The sequence below is a fragment of the Myxine glutinosa genome, chromosome 6 (genome assembly GCF_964187855.1).
Source record: "Myxine glutinosa chromosome 6, kmMyxGlut1.1, whole genome shotgun sequence".
Classification (NCBI taxonomy): domain Eukaryota; kingdom Metazoa; phylum Chordata; class Myxini; order Myxiniformes; family Myxinidae; genus Myxine; species Myxine glutinosa.
Window position 1 is genome coordinate 22,154,370 of NC_136266.1, and position 16,934 is coordinate 22,171,303.

At 42.0% G+C, this 16,934-nt stretch overlaps 1 protein-coding gene across 4 annotated transcripts in view; it reads left to right on the forward strand.

The window, feature by feature from the left end:
• The window catches only part of LOC137429644 (kalirin), a 429,755-nt gene that overhangs the window by 190,811 nt on the left and 222,010 nt on the right, over positions 1-16,934 (forward strand). For all 4 annotated transcript variants that reach the window (XM_068119740.2, XM_068119741.2, XM_078779669.1 and 1 more), the window contains exons 15-20: positions 1,550-1,742; positions 6,928-7,094; positions 13,546-13,665; positions 15,416-15,607; positions 15,916-16,065; positions 16,391-16,505. In XM_068119740.2, the coding sequence (XP_067975841.2) occupies positions 1,550-1,742; positions 6,928-7,094; positions 13,546-13,665; positions 15,416-15,607; positions 15,916-16,065; positions 16,391-16,505 (937 nt within the window). The remainder of the gene's footprint in view (positions 1-1,549; positions 1,743-6,927; positions 7,095-13,545; positions 13,666-15,415; positions 15,608-15,915; positions 16,066-16,390; positions 16,506-16,934) is intronic.

The following is a 16,934-nucleotide window of genomic DNA, read 5'->3' on the forward strand; positions in this document are numbered from 1 at the left end:
CTATTAATTAGGTACGGCTGAGCGGAACCATAAGTGGAACGTCAGCTAGTCTAGCATAGCGAATCAATGGGGTACAACCTTCCGTCTACTTATGACATACTATTCTAACCAATGGAGAAAACAAACGATCAGGCAGGTTTGCAAATAACTATGTTGAAAGGCATGTATTTACAGAAGATTGCATTGTCACACAATAAACAGTCTTAGCCCTAGCCCTCAAAGGAACCCCGATGCATTCAAAATTATCACTGGCAAGACATAGGCGCCTCATACATCCGGGGAAATTAGATGAAAACGTTCCCAAAAATGGGAAGAAGAAGAAGTCAGGGTGTATTGTCAATCCCTTTCCAGCCAACGTGGGTCCCAACATATAAAGGGGGAGGGAGAGATTGGGAGAAAAGGAAGGAATAAGAGGAAGAGGACAATGCAGTGCAGTATGTGGGGAGAGGTGCAGGTGTACGAATTGTATGCACGAAAGGAAACTGTGAGGGTGCGAATCAGTAACCCCACCCTGACAGGTCAACAGTCAATTGTTGAAGCTCTCTGTGACCTGACGGGTCAAGAGGAAATTGAAGCTATTTTGTGTCTCAAGTAAACAAATTGAAAGTAGTAATAGGAGAGAAAGATCGTGTAAGTCAGTGTGTTTGGCCGCCACATCCAGAGAACCTTCGCTGCCCGTCCAGCCTTTGCCTCATGGCACCAGCCTGCTCGTTCGGACAGAGGTTCGTCCTTGCAGTGCTTCGTCGTTTGTGGAGGCTCGTTCTCTCAGTGCAGCTTGTCGTATGTCATCTCCCAGATGCGAAGCAGCCATGATGCCTGAAAGTCTCCGGCTTTTATGGCTCTTGGGCGAAGCGTGCTGTCGGGAGTGAAGGTCACCCCAGCGCCCTTTGACCTTCATGTGGCACTCGCTCATTGGAGCGCTCCCTGTCCTTTCCTTCTTCATGCTAGCTCGGATATAGAATGGCTTTGATTTGTAATGTAGTGTTACGCTTTGTAATGTGATGTGTGTGTGTGTGTGTGTGCTTTGTAATGCATGTTGCTTTGTGTGCATGCTTGCACTGCAGGTAGGTGTGGGGAAGGAGAGAGGTTAAGATGGGTAGAGATTAGAAGGGATAGAAGATGAGAGGGAAAGAAGATGAGAGGGAATTTAGAAAGGTATGAATTACAAAGGGGATTCGAACCTGCTATGCACACATAATGCATTTCCCTGACACTGATACCAGGGGAAAGGTAATCTCACTAAACAGAATTGCTATGGAAATATGTGAACTAGGGAACTCTTATGTGTCGAATGCAACTTTCTGGGGTTTTGCCGAACCTGCAACAATATATATTAAACAAATGGAGCAACACTGACACTAGATGCAACATGACGCTGACTTGATGTACATAAATATACGTATGTTTATGTATGTGATGTTCTTTATTGCCTAATGAAGGCCTATTTTTGTTTTGTAAGCCGAATGAGTTATTGAGGATTTTTCAGGTAGATACAACCAGGACACATTTCACAAACACCTTTTTGACTTGATGACCTCTTCTGCTGCAGGTCAAGTCTTCACTTTTGTCCTGGCATGAGGTGGTTGTCCAACGAGGTACAACCATCTTCAGAGATAACCAGATGGATCCAGAACGGCAGCTTCGCTTCCATTCCGACAAGTCTCTCGTGCTGAACTCATTGGCATTGGACACGATACAGCACGGCGAGGATGTGTTGAACCGTCTCGCAGAGCATAATTCCTGTACGAACTTATCCTTCTTCTTCACAGCTTTCCTTTCATGGTATCTGTACTCTCACTCTGTTGGAAAAATGTAATCAATTGTTTTTTAATATTTGCTTTTCACACTTTTTAATCAAATTTTTAATCAAATTTCCAGACTTTTTGTTTTTTCTTTACTTCCTTCCTTATTTATCAAAGTTCGTCATTCATTAATATATACACACACACACACACACACACACACACACACACACACACACACACACACACACACACACACACACACACACACACAGATGCAGTCGGGACCCGACATTCGCAGGGGATACGTTCCTCGAAAATGCCGCGAATGTCAGAACCTGAATGTGGGGGCATTGTTTCAATGGGCAAAAGGGGAATGGGTTTCCGGCAGTTCCTGATTCATGGAAAATCCCAGGAATGTCGAGGACAATCCACGAATGTTGAGGAAATTCCCACAAATGTCATGGAAAAGCCTGCTCATGTTGAAGAAAGTCCTGGGAATGTCAAGGAAAATCTGGCATAAATGATATTTGTAGTGTTGTGACTGAAGTTTGTTCACGGCATTAAAAAAAATCAGGGTCTAAATGGATTTACAGGGGTCAAAGTGGATCCACGTTTGACTCCCCCACCCCCCCCCCCCCCCCCAAATAGTAATTTGCTTTTTCTTCTGAAACTACACACACAATTTCGATGAAACTTCACCACAATCTTCATCCCCCATGACGTACCGTAGTTTGTTCACGGAACTAAGAAAAGAGAAGTCTAAGGGGGTCGATGGGGGGGTCAAAGTGGGTCCAGATTTGACCCCCCCAAAATAGGTATTTGCCTTCTTTTCTGAAACTACACACACAATTTTGATGAAACTTGACCACAACCTTCACCAACTGTGATGTACCAAAGTTTGTTCAGGGCATTAAAAAAAATCTGCCCCTTTAGGGGCACACGGGGGGGGGGGGGTTGCCCCCCAAAATAGGTATTTGCTTTTGTCTCAGAAACTACACATGCAATTTCAATGAAACTTCACCACAACCTTCATCACCTGTGATGTACCAATGTTTGTTCAAGGAATTACATAAATTGGGGTTTGACGAGGTATACGGAGTTGTGGGAGGGGAGGGGGGGGGTTGCCCCCAAAAATATGTATTTTTTTGTTTGTTTGTTTAAAGTCAAATGATTATGTTAGTATGATTCTACATGCTGCCTTGTCTTCTAGCAACCATTGAAATTGGTTTAAAATACCTTTAGTCGGTGCAGTATACTGTTTATTCTACCAGGTGAGCACCAGGGGTATTGCCCCTATGTTTATTAAATGCTTACAAAGAAAATACCAAAACGTTAGCTCACTCTTTTGCTGCGATTGTCATGTTACTTTATCAAAAACGAACCGTTTCTGCTTCGATATTGTACGATCTCCAAAGCGTGTCTCGATCTCGGAAATAGTCGCCGTTTCAACCACTCTGAGTCCAAGCCTGAAGAAAGACTCGGCACTCCGCATTAACCTACGAAGATAGACGTTGAGTTTAAATTGCATAATTTTTAAATATCCTGGCATCACAGTCCTTGCATTAGAATTCCATTTCAGTTTAGATCCAAAATAAAAGTTCATTTTTACTTCCCGTACAATGGACCAGCCTCGCTGATCAGCGCATGATTCACACTTTGGGGATATGGCCGTAAATATAGATTATGATTTTAGCCTGGTGTTGAAAGTTACTTTGTGCAAAGGTTCCTTTATGGGTAATGTCATATATATATATATATCTATATAATTATATCTATATCTATATCTATATATATATATATATATATATATATATATATATATGTATATATATATATATATATATATATATATATATATATACTGTTTATATACTGTATATATATATATATATATATATATATATATATATATATATATATATATATATATATATATATATATATATATATATATATATATATATATATAGTTCCGAATTTAGGTAGTGATATATGTAGAGCAGAGTAGATCTGAGTAGGTAACATGCTTCGACTGTCGCGATAGGGAATCTACCTGTAATAAGTTCTGTGTGTTTAGGCGTTTTGTCGGTTAAGGTGTATAATTGTGAATCTACCAGGAGATTCGGGTGATCGGTAGTGTAGGGGTTAATGAGTAGAGCCCTTGTATGTCTCACCTGGTAATCAAACCTTTGTCCCTTATGGCACTGCAGACCACATAGACACTAGTTAGGACCTTTAGTACAACATTAATGACGCCCTTCCCCCATGACATGACTTAGGAAGAAATCGGGCTAGGACACCGCCGATAATGGCCGCCACCATTTGCACCTCCGAGAGGCCTACCTGCCTCGCATAGCATGTGCTGTGACCAAGAAATAGGGGACGGGAGTGAGAGTGGCACAGTGGGCATGCCCCTGGACGAGCCGGCAAGTCGGGGGAGGCTCTGATTGGTAGGACAGTGCGCCAAAGCTGACGTCACCGGCCAGGGATATTAATGGGGGCCGAACGCCATTTCGGGCAGTTGAAAGTCGCGCAGCCCATGAGTGACGAGTTGGTGTTAAGTTGAGACGAGTTCACTCCTGGCCCCTGGCAGTTCAGTAGAGAGTGGCCTTCCTGAGTCGAGAGCAGTTGGATTCGTGGTCAAGAGTTGGTTTTGCAGTGCGCAGTTGGCAGTGAGCAGTTGAGAAGCGAGTTGGAAGGACAAGACGTGCAGTCACACCTGTGTTCTCTCCGTTCCTGTCTTTTCGTGCTTCGTGTGGGGATCGACCTCGTGTGAAGCCGCTGGCCTGCGTTGGGTGCTTTGGAGCTTGGTGCACGGACCTCGTGGGCAGCTAGAGGATCGGAGCTTGGAGCGAGGCCTCATGGGTACATCGGGGCCAAACGGAGCCCGTGTTGGACGGCGGCCAAAGACAACGACGAGACCAGATAAGACCGAGCTCCGCGTACACTGTACACGACGTGACATTTTATTTTGGTATTCATATCTCCCCTGTTTGTATTTGATGTCTGGTGTGCGGGATCCCGAAGTAGGATATTTTATTACCGGCACGTGTTTTTTACTGTCTTTGCTTTTCCTGAATAAACCCTTATATTATTTTTGTACATATATCTGAACGCAGTTTACCGGGTGGTTGATTTCAATCGATAAGGCTGCGGGGCTCTCGCCGTGCCCCTCCATTCCGCGCGCTTGGGTGTTTTAGGTTTTGGAATCCGCCATTGAGTTTCCGCCTCGGGAGTTAAAGCCTTCGTGATTGGCAATCCGCAACTCTGGTGTTAATCGGAGTTGCGCGACAATATATATATATATGTACATATATATATATATCCTGAACAAAATTATAAACGCAACATCCGACATTTTGAAATAATTTATGAACGCTGTCTACCGTCGGCCCGGAAGAGTAGGAAACGGGATTCGTCCGTGAAGAGGACTCTTCTCCAGCGTGCCAAGGGCCATCGAAAATGTGCTTTCACCCACTGTAGTCGGTTCCGACGGCGAACATCTGTCAGGTCAAGACCCTGGTGAGGACGATGGGCGTGGAGATTGATTTCTCTGAGACGATTTCGTACGGTCTGTCCTGTGATTCGTCAGTTATTCAGACCAACCGTCTCTTGTGCTGTCTGTGTCGCTGGTCGCACACGATCACGCAGGTGGAGGAGCCGGATGTACCGATCCTGAGCTGGTGTGGTAACACGTGGTCTGCGGGCAAGTGGTTGTCGCGTGTCTGGTGATGTCTGGTGTGTACCAAGTGGTCTGCGGGCAAGATGTACCGATGGCTGTCGCGCCAAACTGTCTGAAATGGCGCCGCAAGCAGTTGATGGTGGAGAAATGCACATTGCACTGTGCAGCAACAGCTCTGACGGACATCCCATCATTCAGCATGCCAATGGCGCGCTCCCTCATGAATTGTGGCATCTGTGGCATTGTGACGTCTGACAAATCTTGTCATTTTTGGGTGGCCTTTTATTGTCCCCAGTACAAGGAGTGTCTGAGCAATGCTCACGCTCTTTGAAACGCGACAGTACATGCCACACCCGTCTGGTGGGAGCAATATCTCATAACGGGATTGCCACAACATTGAAAACGTTTAAACACCGTTATGCACTCAAATTCAAGACTCATCAACCTTTTGTACATACCGAAAAATATAGGTGATATTTTACTGTAACGTTCATAAATTATTTCAAAATGTCGGATGTTGCGTTTATAATTTTGTTCAGTATATATATATATATATATATATATATATATATATATATATATACACATACTATTCTTATTTTTTGTATATAAAACAAGATTTCTCAAGAAGAGGTCATTCGGCCCATCTTAGCCTCGTTGATATTTGCTGCCATTACCATAATCTAATCAAACAATATGTTTTTGTAATATGTAAAAATACAACTTGATACCAACTCAACGACACAAAATGCAAAATTGTCCAGCAATCTCATTCAGAAAATGATCATCGTGATATTCTAGCTCCTTACCCTATTTTACTAATGAGACCTTCCTCATCCTTTCCCCATTTTCCAAATGAAATCTTCCAGATCCTTTCCCCATTTTCCAAATGAAATCTTCCAGATCCTTTCCCCATTTTCCAAATGAGACCTTCCGGATCCTTACCCCATCCCTATTTCTAATATTTCCTCTCTCCATTAACCTTCATAACCCCACCGTCTTACTTGCAGGGTAACTCTTTATCACCTCACTCTTCCATGAGCCTCGATCTTGTAAAAAAGAAATATTTCTCCAAAACGAAGGAAAAAAATGTCTGCCTCGTCTCATTCACTTCCTTTTTCACTGCTAGAATTGAAACTCGTCGGAAAGTCTCTTTGTTAGTGTAGCATCGACTTGTGGTTGAGATCACAAAGTCATGATCCAGTAAACATCATGGATCACTGCACATTTGAGGTCAATAGAGTGCATGCCCGGGGTATTTCTCTGACACTTGTTTATTATATACACAGTTCTTGGTTCTGTGAAAACCTGAATGGATGTGTTAGGAAATATATCGTCACGCTCCATTAATTATTTTTCAATATTGAAAAAGACGAGATTGGGTAAAAAAAAAAGTTAAACCCCAAAATCATTCGACACGATTTTGCTTCCTCACACTGTTTGCTTCCCTCTTTTGCTCCAAATTTGATTTCATTATGCTCTACCGCTCGTGATATTCAGGGCTGGAGCTGCATTGTGACAGTGATGGAGATGTCATGAAAAAGCTCCACGAAATCCTGGAGGACCTTCAGAGTGTGCGACTGGAGCTGGAAGCCGAGGCAGAACAACACGCACAACGCCTGCGACAGAAATTGCAGTTGTCTGATCTTCAGAAAGAGAGTCGGCAGGTGGACTTGATTATTATTATTTATTTATTTTTGCATAACTTAGGCCTCGGGAAACGAGGGCGAATGGTGGAGCGATTAATTTTGCTTACTGCACTCGTTTGTAATCAATATTGATGATAGCTGTTGTCCCATGTTGTCATCAGTACCCATGTTGTAATTTAATTGCTTTGATTTGTTAATTGCATGGATTAATTTATTTGCTACGGCTTGTAAACATTGTCTCCAGAACATGTTTGTAATTACCACTTAATTATCTGATAGCATGAAACAGACTAACTTGGAGCATTGCAACTCCTGACTCTTACTTATTTGAGAACAATTAGCATGAAATGCAAGGGACTCCATCTCACAGACTTTCCTGGTGTGTGTGTGTGTGTGTGTGTGTGTGTGTGTGTGTGTGTGTGTGTGTGTGTGTGTGTGTGTGTGTGTGTGTGTGTGTGTGTGTGTGTGTGTGTGTGTGTGTGTGTGTGTGTGTGTGTGTGTGTGTGTGTGTGTGTGTGTGTGTGTCATTAATTGTTATCTCCATATGCTGGTTTAAGAAGGTGGAACATAGCCCTCCCAGGTCTCGAAGTATCTACCTTCATCTCGGTGAAGGATCTCGATTCATGGACTGAGGTTTTCTTGTTATGCGAGTTTTGTTCCAAGGGCTCTTTTCAGGATCGTCAATGTTATGCGTACATATGCATTGTTATGCATACAGCCTCCAACTCTAGTTTGTTTGTCGTAATGTTCTCTTGGATGGTTTGTAGGATATTTGTGGGGTTCTTCTTTATCTTTCCTGTTGCTCCAAATAAATATTACTGGTACAATTTCGGTGCTCTACAGATTCCAAGATATTTTCACTTCATATTTGAGATCTTGATATTTGGTCAATTTCTTGATTTCTGTGTTATTTAGACCAAAATACCTGGGTACTGAAACCTCAATTAGCATTGCCTTCTTTTTCTTTTTGTTCCTGAGTACCTATGTCTGGGCGCAATGCTTTGTTCTCTATGTTTTCGCTGGATTGGATCATCAGGTCATACGTGAGCATTTACTTCCTTGTTTTCAACAATCGCTTTTGGTTCATGTTTCCATGGGTTTTCTAAGAATGGGATATTGACACTTCTGCAGATGTGACATTGGATTACTGTACATACTATGTTGTGCCTTTGTTTATACAGCTGTTCTGACATGAGTTTTTTTTTTTTTTCAATCCAATAGGAGGTCACTAGTGCTTTCTATTTCTACCTTGCAGAACCTGCACCTGTCTGATTGATTGGCTCAGTCCTGTCATCTTGTTACTCCCGCCAGGGAGTAATGCATTCGATCGTGTCCGTGTGTGCGTGCGTGTGTGTTCGTGTGCTTGTGAACAAGATATCTGGAAAAGTTCTGAACGGATTTGGATGAAAGTTGGTGGGATGATTGCAATTGGGATAAGGAAGAATTGATTAGTTTTTGGTGAAGCTCAGGAAATTATTCCGGATCCAGGAAGTTTTTTGGGGAATTTTTTGGGGAAGTTTTTTTCTGTTTTCCTTTAAAAACCATTTTCTCTGCAATAATTGGACTGATTGAGAGCAAATTTTTACCATAGGAGGGACTCGGTCTGCAGAATATTTTAATGGTAATTATGACGTTACACGTCACGTGATTCGGCCGCCATATTGTTTTGAGTGAAAAACACTAAAATCCAATTTTCTCCAAAACGCCTGAACAGATCGAGGCCAAACTTTGCAGGCAGAATCGCATACCCATGATGAACAAAAAAGTCACCGAGCATGACGTCATGCATCACATGGTTTCAGAGTTATGACATTTTTAAGCACAAACATTTAAAACCTAGCTCCTCCCTCATTTGTGATCCAATCGAGGGGAAACTTCACAAATCTGTTCAGCATATCAGTCTACTGAAATGCCCTTTTGGAATTTGCGATAGGTCACGTGGTTTCGCAGACATCGTCAATTAAACGCAAATAATAAAAACATTTATATCTCTTGAACCACTTCATTCATCGACGTGAAACTTCATACTGTACTAGAAGTCATGACAAGTAACAAGTGTGCAAAATTTGAAGATGATTGGATCTACGATCTGGAAGCTGGAAGTTGTTATTGTGTGAAGAAGAAGAGCCTTCGACTGTGGACGATTAATTATTTATCACATGTACAGACTTGCAGGCATCGTTTGACACAATGTCCCGGGTTAGTTTGAACCTCAAATAAAATTATAATTCCAGATTTGTCAATGGCTGAAGTATATTAACAAACGAATAAAACCGATTTGGCAAAATTCCAACTTTTTTTTTTAAAGATCGTATATTCACCCAGGGTTTGAGAGGCTGAAGAAGAAGAACCCTCGCATGGGCTTCCCAGACCAAATAATAATTCTGGCTCTGTGATTTTCAGGTTTATTTATATATATGTCTACATATCTGGTCAGTGTCTGTTGTCACTGAACTACTCCCTGAAACTTTTGTTTCCGTGGTTGTGAAGTGTTTTTAATAACGTGGTGGTGGTTTTGAATCACGTGGTGGTGAGGTGTTTTGAATTATGTGGTGGTGAGGTGCAAAAAGGACGTGGTGGTGAGGTATTTTTAAATCACGTGGCTGTGAGGTGTTTTTAATTAACATTGTGATATGAAAATAGTTTTCATATTTGTTGTAAATGTAGTTTAAACTCGTGGTTATGCGTTAGAGCGGTGTATTTTTTTTAGCAGCGTCGTCTTAAATGTTCATTTTTTTTTCTAATAAAGACATATTCTGTCATATTAAAACCACCAAAGTGTGTATTCGGTTTCCCCGTTTCATAAAATGTATCGTTTGATACGTATAATGCTTTAAAACTGTTTTTTTTTTTGGTTTGGTTTTTTTTTACCTCTGAAGAGATATCAACATTTACCTCAGCAAATGTCAATCGCGGTGTCAGTATTTGATGAACTTATAAAGACTTAGGTGACTTATAAGTGTGACAAGCATGTGCACGGGATACTTCCCAGAAGAATGAGTGGTCGCATTAGCTTGTACGACTTAAAATGAGCGAGTTTTGTTATCATGTTTGGGCCAGTTTTACATGTTGTATCCCTAAGGAATGAAACGAACGTTTTTCCTGGCTTACAATTTTATTTGAAGTCACACCTGCCTCAAAATACACTCACCTACAGTCACGTGAAAAAGTAAGTACACCCCATGTAAAGTTTTGACTTTTTCAACATATTTCAATATACAGCTATTTGATCTTCATTTCAACAATATTGATAGATAAAGGTGATATAATATAACAAATATCATGAAACATTTACATTTTGTAGTCAATTGTATAATTTAAATAAACATAAATGCAAATTTCGCATGTGGAAAAAGTAAGTACACCCCTACATTTATCACTACTTCAAATACCTAAAATTAGAATCAGGTGCACCAGCTCAGGTGCAAAGGATTAGAACATCGTTGTTTTTTTTGTTTTTTTTTTTTTTTTTTTGTATACAAGATCGAGGCTCGTGAAAGAGCTAAAAAGCTAAATCGTTAGAGCTAAAAATCTAAGCTAATGAAAGAGCTAAAAATCGTTAGAGAGGATCTTGGAGGAACCTGTCTTATTTAATCCTCAAACATGTAGTTTGGTTTGCTCTTTGTTGTTGAAGTGTGCGGCGTCACCATGCCTAGATCAAAAGAGCTCTCTGAGGCCTTCAGAAAGAAGGTTATAGATGCCTACGAGTCTGGGAAGGGATTTAAAAAGATCTCCAAACAATTTGAGATCATCGACAAGTGGAGAAGATTCCAAACAACTGCCAACTTGTTCAGGCTAGGCCGCCCCAGCAAGTTCAGCCCGAGAGCAGACCGCAAGATGCTGAAAGAAGTCTCTAAGAACCCCAGAATGTCATCACGGGACCTACAGGTAGGTCTTGCCACTGTTGATGTCAAAGTGCATGAGTCTACCATTAGAAAGAGGCTGCACAAATTTGATCTACATGGGAGGTGTGCCAGGAGGAAACCTTTGCTGTCCAGAAAGAACATCAGGGCAAGACTAAAGTTTGCCAATGAACACCTCGGCAAAGACCAGCACTTCTGGAACAATGTGCTCTGGATAGATGAGTCAAAGGTAGAGCTATTTGGCCACAGTACCAGAAGACATGTTTGGCAAAAACCAAAGACAGCATTTGACCACAAGAACCTGATAACAACTGTAAAGCATGGTGGTGTAAATGTTATGGTTTGGGGCAGCTTTGCTGCATCAGGGCCTGGGCAGCTCACCATCATATAATCCACTGTGAATTCTTCATTATACCAGAGGGTGCTTGAGGATAATGTGAGGCCATCTGTCGGAAAGTTGAAGCTCAACCGAAGGTGGACCTTGCAACATGACAATGACCCTAAACATACCAGTAAATCCACCAAGGAATGGCTGAAAAGAAAGAAATGGAGGGTTCTGGAATGGCCAAGTCAAGGCCCGGATCTAAATCCCATCGAGATGTTGTGGGGGGATTTGAAACGAGGTGTGCATGCAAGAAACCCCTCAAACATCGCACAGCTGAAAGAATTCTGCATGGAGGAGTGGGCAAAAATTTCTCCCAGTCGATGTCAGAGACTGGTGGACAGTTATAAGAAACGCCTACTTGAGGTTGTTTCTGCCAAAGGGGGCAATACCACCTATTAGAGCCAAGGGTGTACTTACTTTTTCCACATGCATAATTTGCATTTATGTTTATTTAAGTTATACAGTGGACTACAAAATGTAAATGTTTCATGATATTTGTTATATTATATCACCTTTATCTATCAATATTGTTGAAATGAAGATCAAATAGCTGTATGTTGATATATGTTGAAAAAGTCAAAACTTTACATGGGGTGTACTTACTTTTTCACGTGACTGTATATAGAATTGAACGCTGAATCCGAAATTGTAAGTGAAATTGCCTTGTTTTTTTTTTTTTACATTATCTTATATATATTCTAAATATATATCTGTGCAGTGTCTGTCTTGTGTTGTCTTGTCTTGTGTTGTCACTGAACTACTCCCTCAAACTTTTGTGAAATCGTACTATTCCAACTTGACCCACGGCGGCTGTATGCGCTCCACTGAGTGGCGTTCTAGTTAAGGCTGTTGTTGTCGTGTCTATGGTCTTGGGCATTTATTATGAATTGTTCTCTGTCACAGTTGTGCTGAAATTATTTTCTTCATCACTCCAATGTGCCTTCTTTGTCCATGCCCAATGTGTCCAACTCTTTTATCATTCTCACAATTGTCGGTGTATATTTACTCCCACCTGGGAGTAATGCATTGATCGTGTCTGTCCGTGCGTTCGTGAACAAGATATCTGGAAAAGTTCTAAACGGATTTGGATGAAAGTTGGTGGGACGATTGCCCTTGGGATAAGGAAGAATTGATTAGTTTTTGGTGAAGCTCAGGATATTTTTCTGGATACAGGAATTTTTTGAAGGATTTTTTTTACCGTTGGAAGATGGGGCTCAGCAGCGGCCACCCATGGCGGGAGTATGCACTCTACTGAGTGGCGTTCTAGTTGTTGATATTTCGGCATATATTTTTCAATTGCCATTTTGACAATCGTTGGGGCTGTATAGGTTCCTGTTTCAGTTTCATGTGTAAAATCTTCTATTCGCACCTGTCTTTTAAAAAAATTGCAAGTTGGTTTCTGGATACCCTCTCTGGCTTGCTTTATTTGTGTTTGCAAACAAATTGGATTATTTTAGTCTGTTGAAATTTTTATCTATTCAATCCTACGGTTGTCATTCTGTGCACTTGGTTGAATTCCTTCAGATGCTACCTTCTCATCTTGGTAGGTACATTCTCACGATGTAATAATTGTTGTTGAGCATTTCGTGGCTAGTGACGAGTATCCTTGTTTTGATATCTAGTTTATCGATTTCCACTTTTGGCCAATTTATTATTCCACAGCTGTATTTGAACACTGGTGCTGCTAGTTGGATTATAGCTTTGATTTTGTTTCTTGGAGAATGGTATGTTTTCAGGATCAGCATCGTTCTACACAGATATTCTTTGGCAGTTGTTTTGCATCAGTTGTTTGTGAAATATTTGGTGGGGCCCGTTTCTACTCTGAGGTGTTTGTATGGTCCTTCATCCTCGCTCCTGTGTGTTGTATCTGGGTCGATTATTTTTATATCTCGGTCGATTTTACCAAGATCGATTGAGGTTTTTTTTACAGTCCGAGTGGAGGTGACTCGTGCTATTTCTACCTTGCAGAACTTACAACTGTGTGATTGACTCGGTCCGTGGGTGTGTGCGTGTGTGTGTGCCTGCACGTGCGAGTCAATGCGTGAGTACATGAGTACATTGTGTGTGTGCATGTGCACTCTTTGGGATTTTTTTATTTTACATAATGGGTTATTTTATAGTCTTTTATCAAAAGTATAGTGAAGTCTGATTGCCCTTGTTGCTGTAGTTGATACCATAGACTAAACATTTGACTCTGCACTCGTGATTTTCCTCTTGTCAGGTTCTGAAATGGATAGAAAATGCAGATTCAATGCTGAACGCGAACCAAATGCCGGCCTGCTCTCTTGCTGAAGCGGAGCAAATGCAGAGAGAACACGAACAATTGCAAGGCATTGTTGAGGTGCACGGCTTCTAGGAATTATTCTAATGTGATTAAAAGTGCTCAGTTTTCTTCTTCTTTTGTATGTATCACATGGCTGTGGATAGCATAATTGCCTGAGGGGGCGCTGTTGTGCTGCTGATGGAGTGCCCCTGCAGGTGAGAGCAATAATTTGTAATTTGTTCAGGATGCCGGTAAGAGCTGCCCTACTCTTTGTGAAGGACACCAGGAGGTCTTCATCGAGATGCCAGCGGATGGGATTCCCAGTTTAACGTCCATCAGATGGATTGTGCACACATTTATGCCTCATCCTGCATGCAAAACTCCAGGATGACAGTTTATAGCTGTGCCGAGGTTCATGCCCAGGCTAAATAGCTCAGATGGGGGTACATACCTATGGACTATCCTGCTAGCCCAGTGATCAGTAAAATATCTACTATGTAAGAGAGCCGTTGGTCTGTGTGTGTGTCCGTGTCACCATTTTTCTCAGAGATGGCTGAACGGATCTTCGTCAAACTTTCAGCGGTTCATCAGTGACTGCTTGGGAGTGTTTAGGCCCCAAATTTTTTTTGGGGGGATTTAAAAAAAATCGCTCTATAGTGCCCAAGCCTTTTTAATTAATGAGTTATATACAATTACACATTCGTATCAATTAATACAAAACAATCACCAGACATTTGAACACAAATAATAATACAAATTCTGGAAGCAGTCGAAGTTTGTGTTAAGGCTTCTTCTTCCTCCTGAACGTCATCAAACTTAACTCGGAAACGTAATGAACGGCACATTCACCAGCATATATTCAACAAAAAGTAAAATGATGATTTGACATTTGTGATGGATTCTGATTTGGATGTAATTGCTTTTCCATTATATTTTTCCCTCATTTCAAATATGTTAATGTTTCTTTTTCGCTTGAGCAACGCCAAGTACTCCAGCTATACATGCTTTTATACTTTACTCGGGGTACAAATACAAATACAACTTTGTCTGGGGGGTAACATAGGCTATGTGGCCTTGGCCTCATTTGGAGGTGTCGGGGAACGGGAGAGGGGCGTAAATTATATCGATGTAAATGTGTACCATGTAGCGCTACCTGGTGATGGTGGCAGAGGGTATTACAATTTCCTTTTTTACCTGTGCAACATTGAGGTTATGAAGCACTGCACTGGAAAAAATTTCCTCCTTCCCTTCCCCACATCCCCCAAAACTGAGGGGCCTGTCAAAGCCACCCCCTCCCCCCCAAAAAAAGTATATGTAGTATATCTTTCCCCTCCCTCTACCCTCACCTCCCCCCTTTCCCCTTCCACTCCCCCCACTTCCTTCCTCACCCTCCCTTTCCTGCTTCCCCTCCTCTCTCCCCCCCCCCCCCCCCCCCTACGCAAAGCCTGGTACTTCTGCTAGTTTGAAACAAAACAAAAATACAATACTACTGCCTTCAAACCACATCAGGATGTTCAACTCTAATCATCCTTTAACACGTGTTTCGTTTTTACCACTTTTTCCTTTGTGATAATTGGGGGTGACGTCAAAGAACAATTTTGCAGGACAATGTTTGATGCAAAAACTTGAATTTTCATTTCTTGAAGTGAATGCTTCATGTTCTCAAAAGCATGTGGATGAAAGTGGTGGGGGGGGGGGGGGGCAGTGGGTGTAACACATATTTGGGGGGGGGCAGTTATCATACTTCATCATCTTTTATCTGTTAGTACTCGTACTATTGCATTTTGTCTGGCATCATCTTTTTCTTTCTGATTTTGTCATTCTGCAGGAGACGCACGAGAACGCAATGCAGCTGCAGCATCGAGCCAAAAGCCTCCTCCAAAATGGCCACCAGGCCGGCGATGAGGTGCGCCTTTGTGCTGCTTCAGTGGCACATCAGTGGCAGTTGCTGATGCACCGCGTGCAAGAGAGTCTCAAGCTAATCAGCGCCTCAATCGCCTTCTACAAGACTTCTCAGCAGGTCCTGCCTGATCCTCGTTCCACCTAGACCCCATCCCTTTCCGACTGTCTGCAGAGGGGTATCTCAAATGCGAGATACATCTTCATGATGCAATGCAAGATTGAGCATTTCTTCAAGAGAGACTCCTGCCATTCATATGATATCATTGCATGGAGTACAAACTCGCGTGTAGCTTTGTTCTGGGAAGTTTGACCCCTTTACGACCCCAACAATGTCGTCTCTGCGACCCTAATCATTATGTACGACCCCCCATAATCATTCGGGCATGCACGTGATGCGGTGTATAACCTGGATTTTTTTTTTTGCAGGTCTGCAGTGTCCTGGAGAGCCTTGAGCAGGAGTACAAGAGACAAGAGGATTGGTGCAAGGCTTGCGATAAACAGGGAGGTGGGACAGAGTTTGATCACGTGCTTCCCAAGATCAAGAGGCACCTTGAGCAGAAGGAGGCTTTCCTTAAGGTTAGCCTGCTAGGAATTTCATCATCACACTGGGATTTTTTTCACTGCATTATTCCGACTGTATTCCCACTTCACTACTACTCATGGGGTTATTTGTGTATAAAGTACAAGCTTTAAATCAAAATCGGAGCAGGGTTTTTTTTATTACTGCACTGATAAATCACTGCTGGATGTGTCATTGCTGGTGGTTCTGATATTTCTGCTCCATTGTTGTTTCAGATTTGTTTGTAGTTTTGAGTGGCTTATTCAACTAAAAATCAGTTTCAGGGTGAACAAAGTTTGCAGCACAATGGGTTTTGCATCCTGTTAACCTATTCTCTATCAGGCATGCACACTTGCAAGGAGAAATGCACAGGTTTTCCTGAAATGCATCCATAGGAACGCTTTCTCTCAGCCCAGCATACTCAACCCAGCACACGGCCCAGAGCCTAAGATCCGAGGTAAGTCCCATGGACCATTTATGGATCCTACCTTTAAACCCCGTGGTACTTCATCATGACATTGCATATCTCTTGGAAAGGAATCTTGTTTGTTCTTATTTTAAAGACTTTCATTTTCATGCCTCCGCTGACAAAGATGTTGGAGGCGTTATGTTTTCGGGTTGTCCGTCCGTCCGTCCGTCCATCCTTGCGTCCGTGATAGGTTTTCGTTACCACAACCACTTAAGAACGGCTGAAAGTATCCAAGTCAAACTTGATACAAGTATAAATAATGATGTCGAAATAAACTGAGAAGATGATGTGGCCAAGAGGTCAAAGGTCAAAGGTCAGAGGTCCCGTTTGGTAAATAATATCTTACCGTGCTAACTTGTGAAACAGTGATGGGGTTTTGACCAAACTTGGTACACGTGCATATTATGATGCAAACAT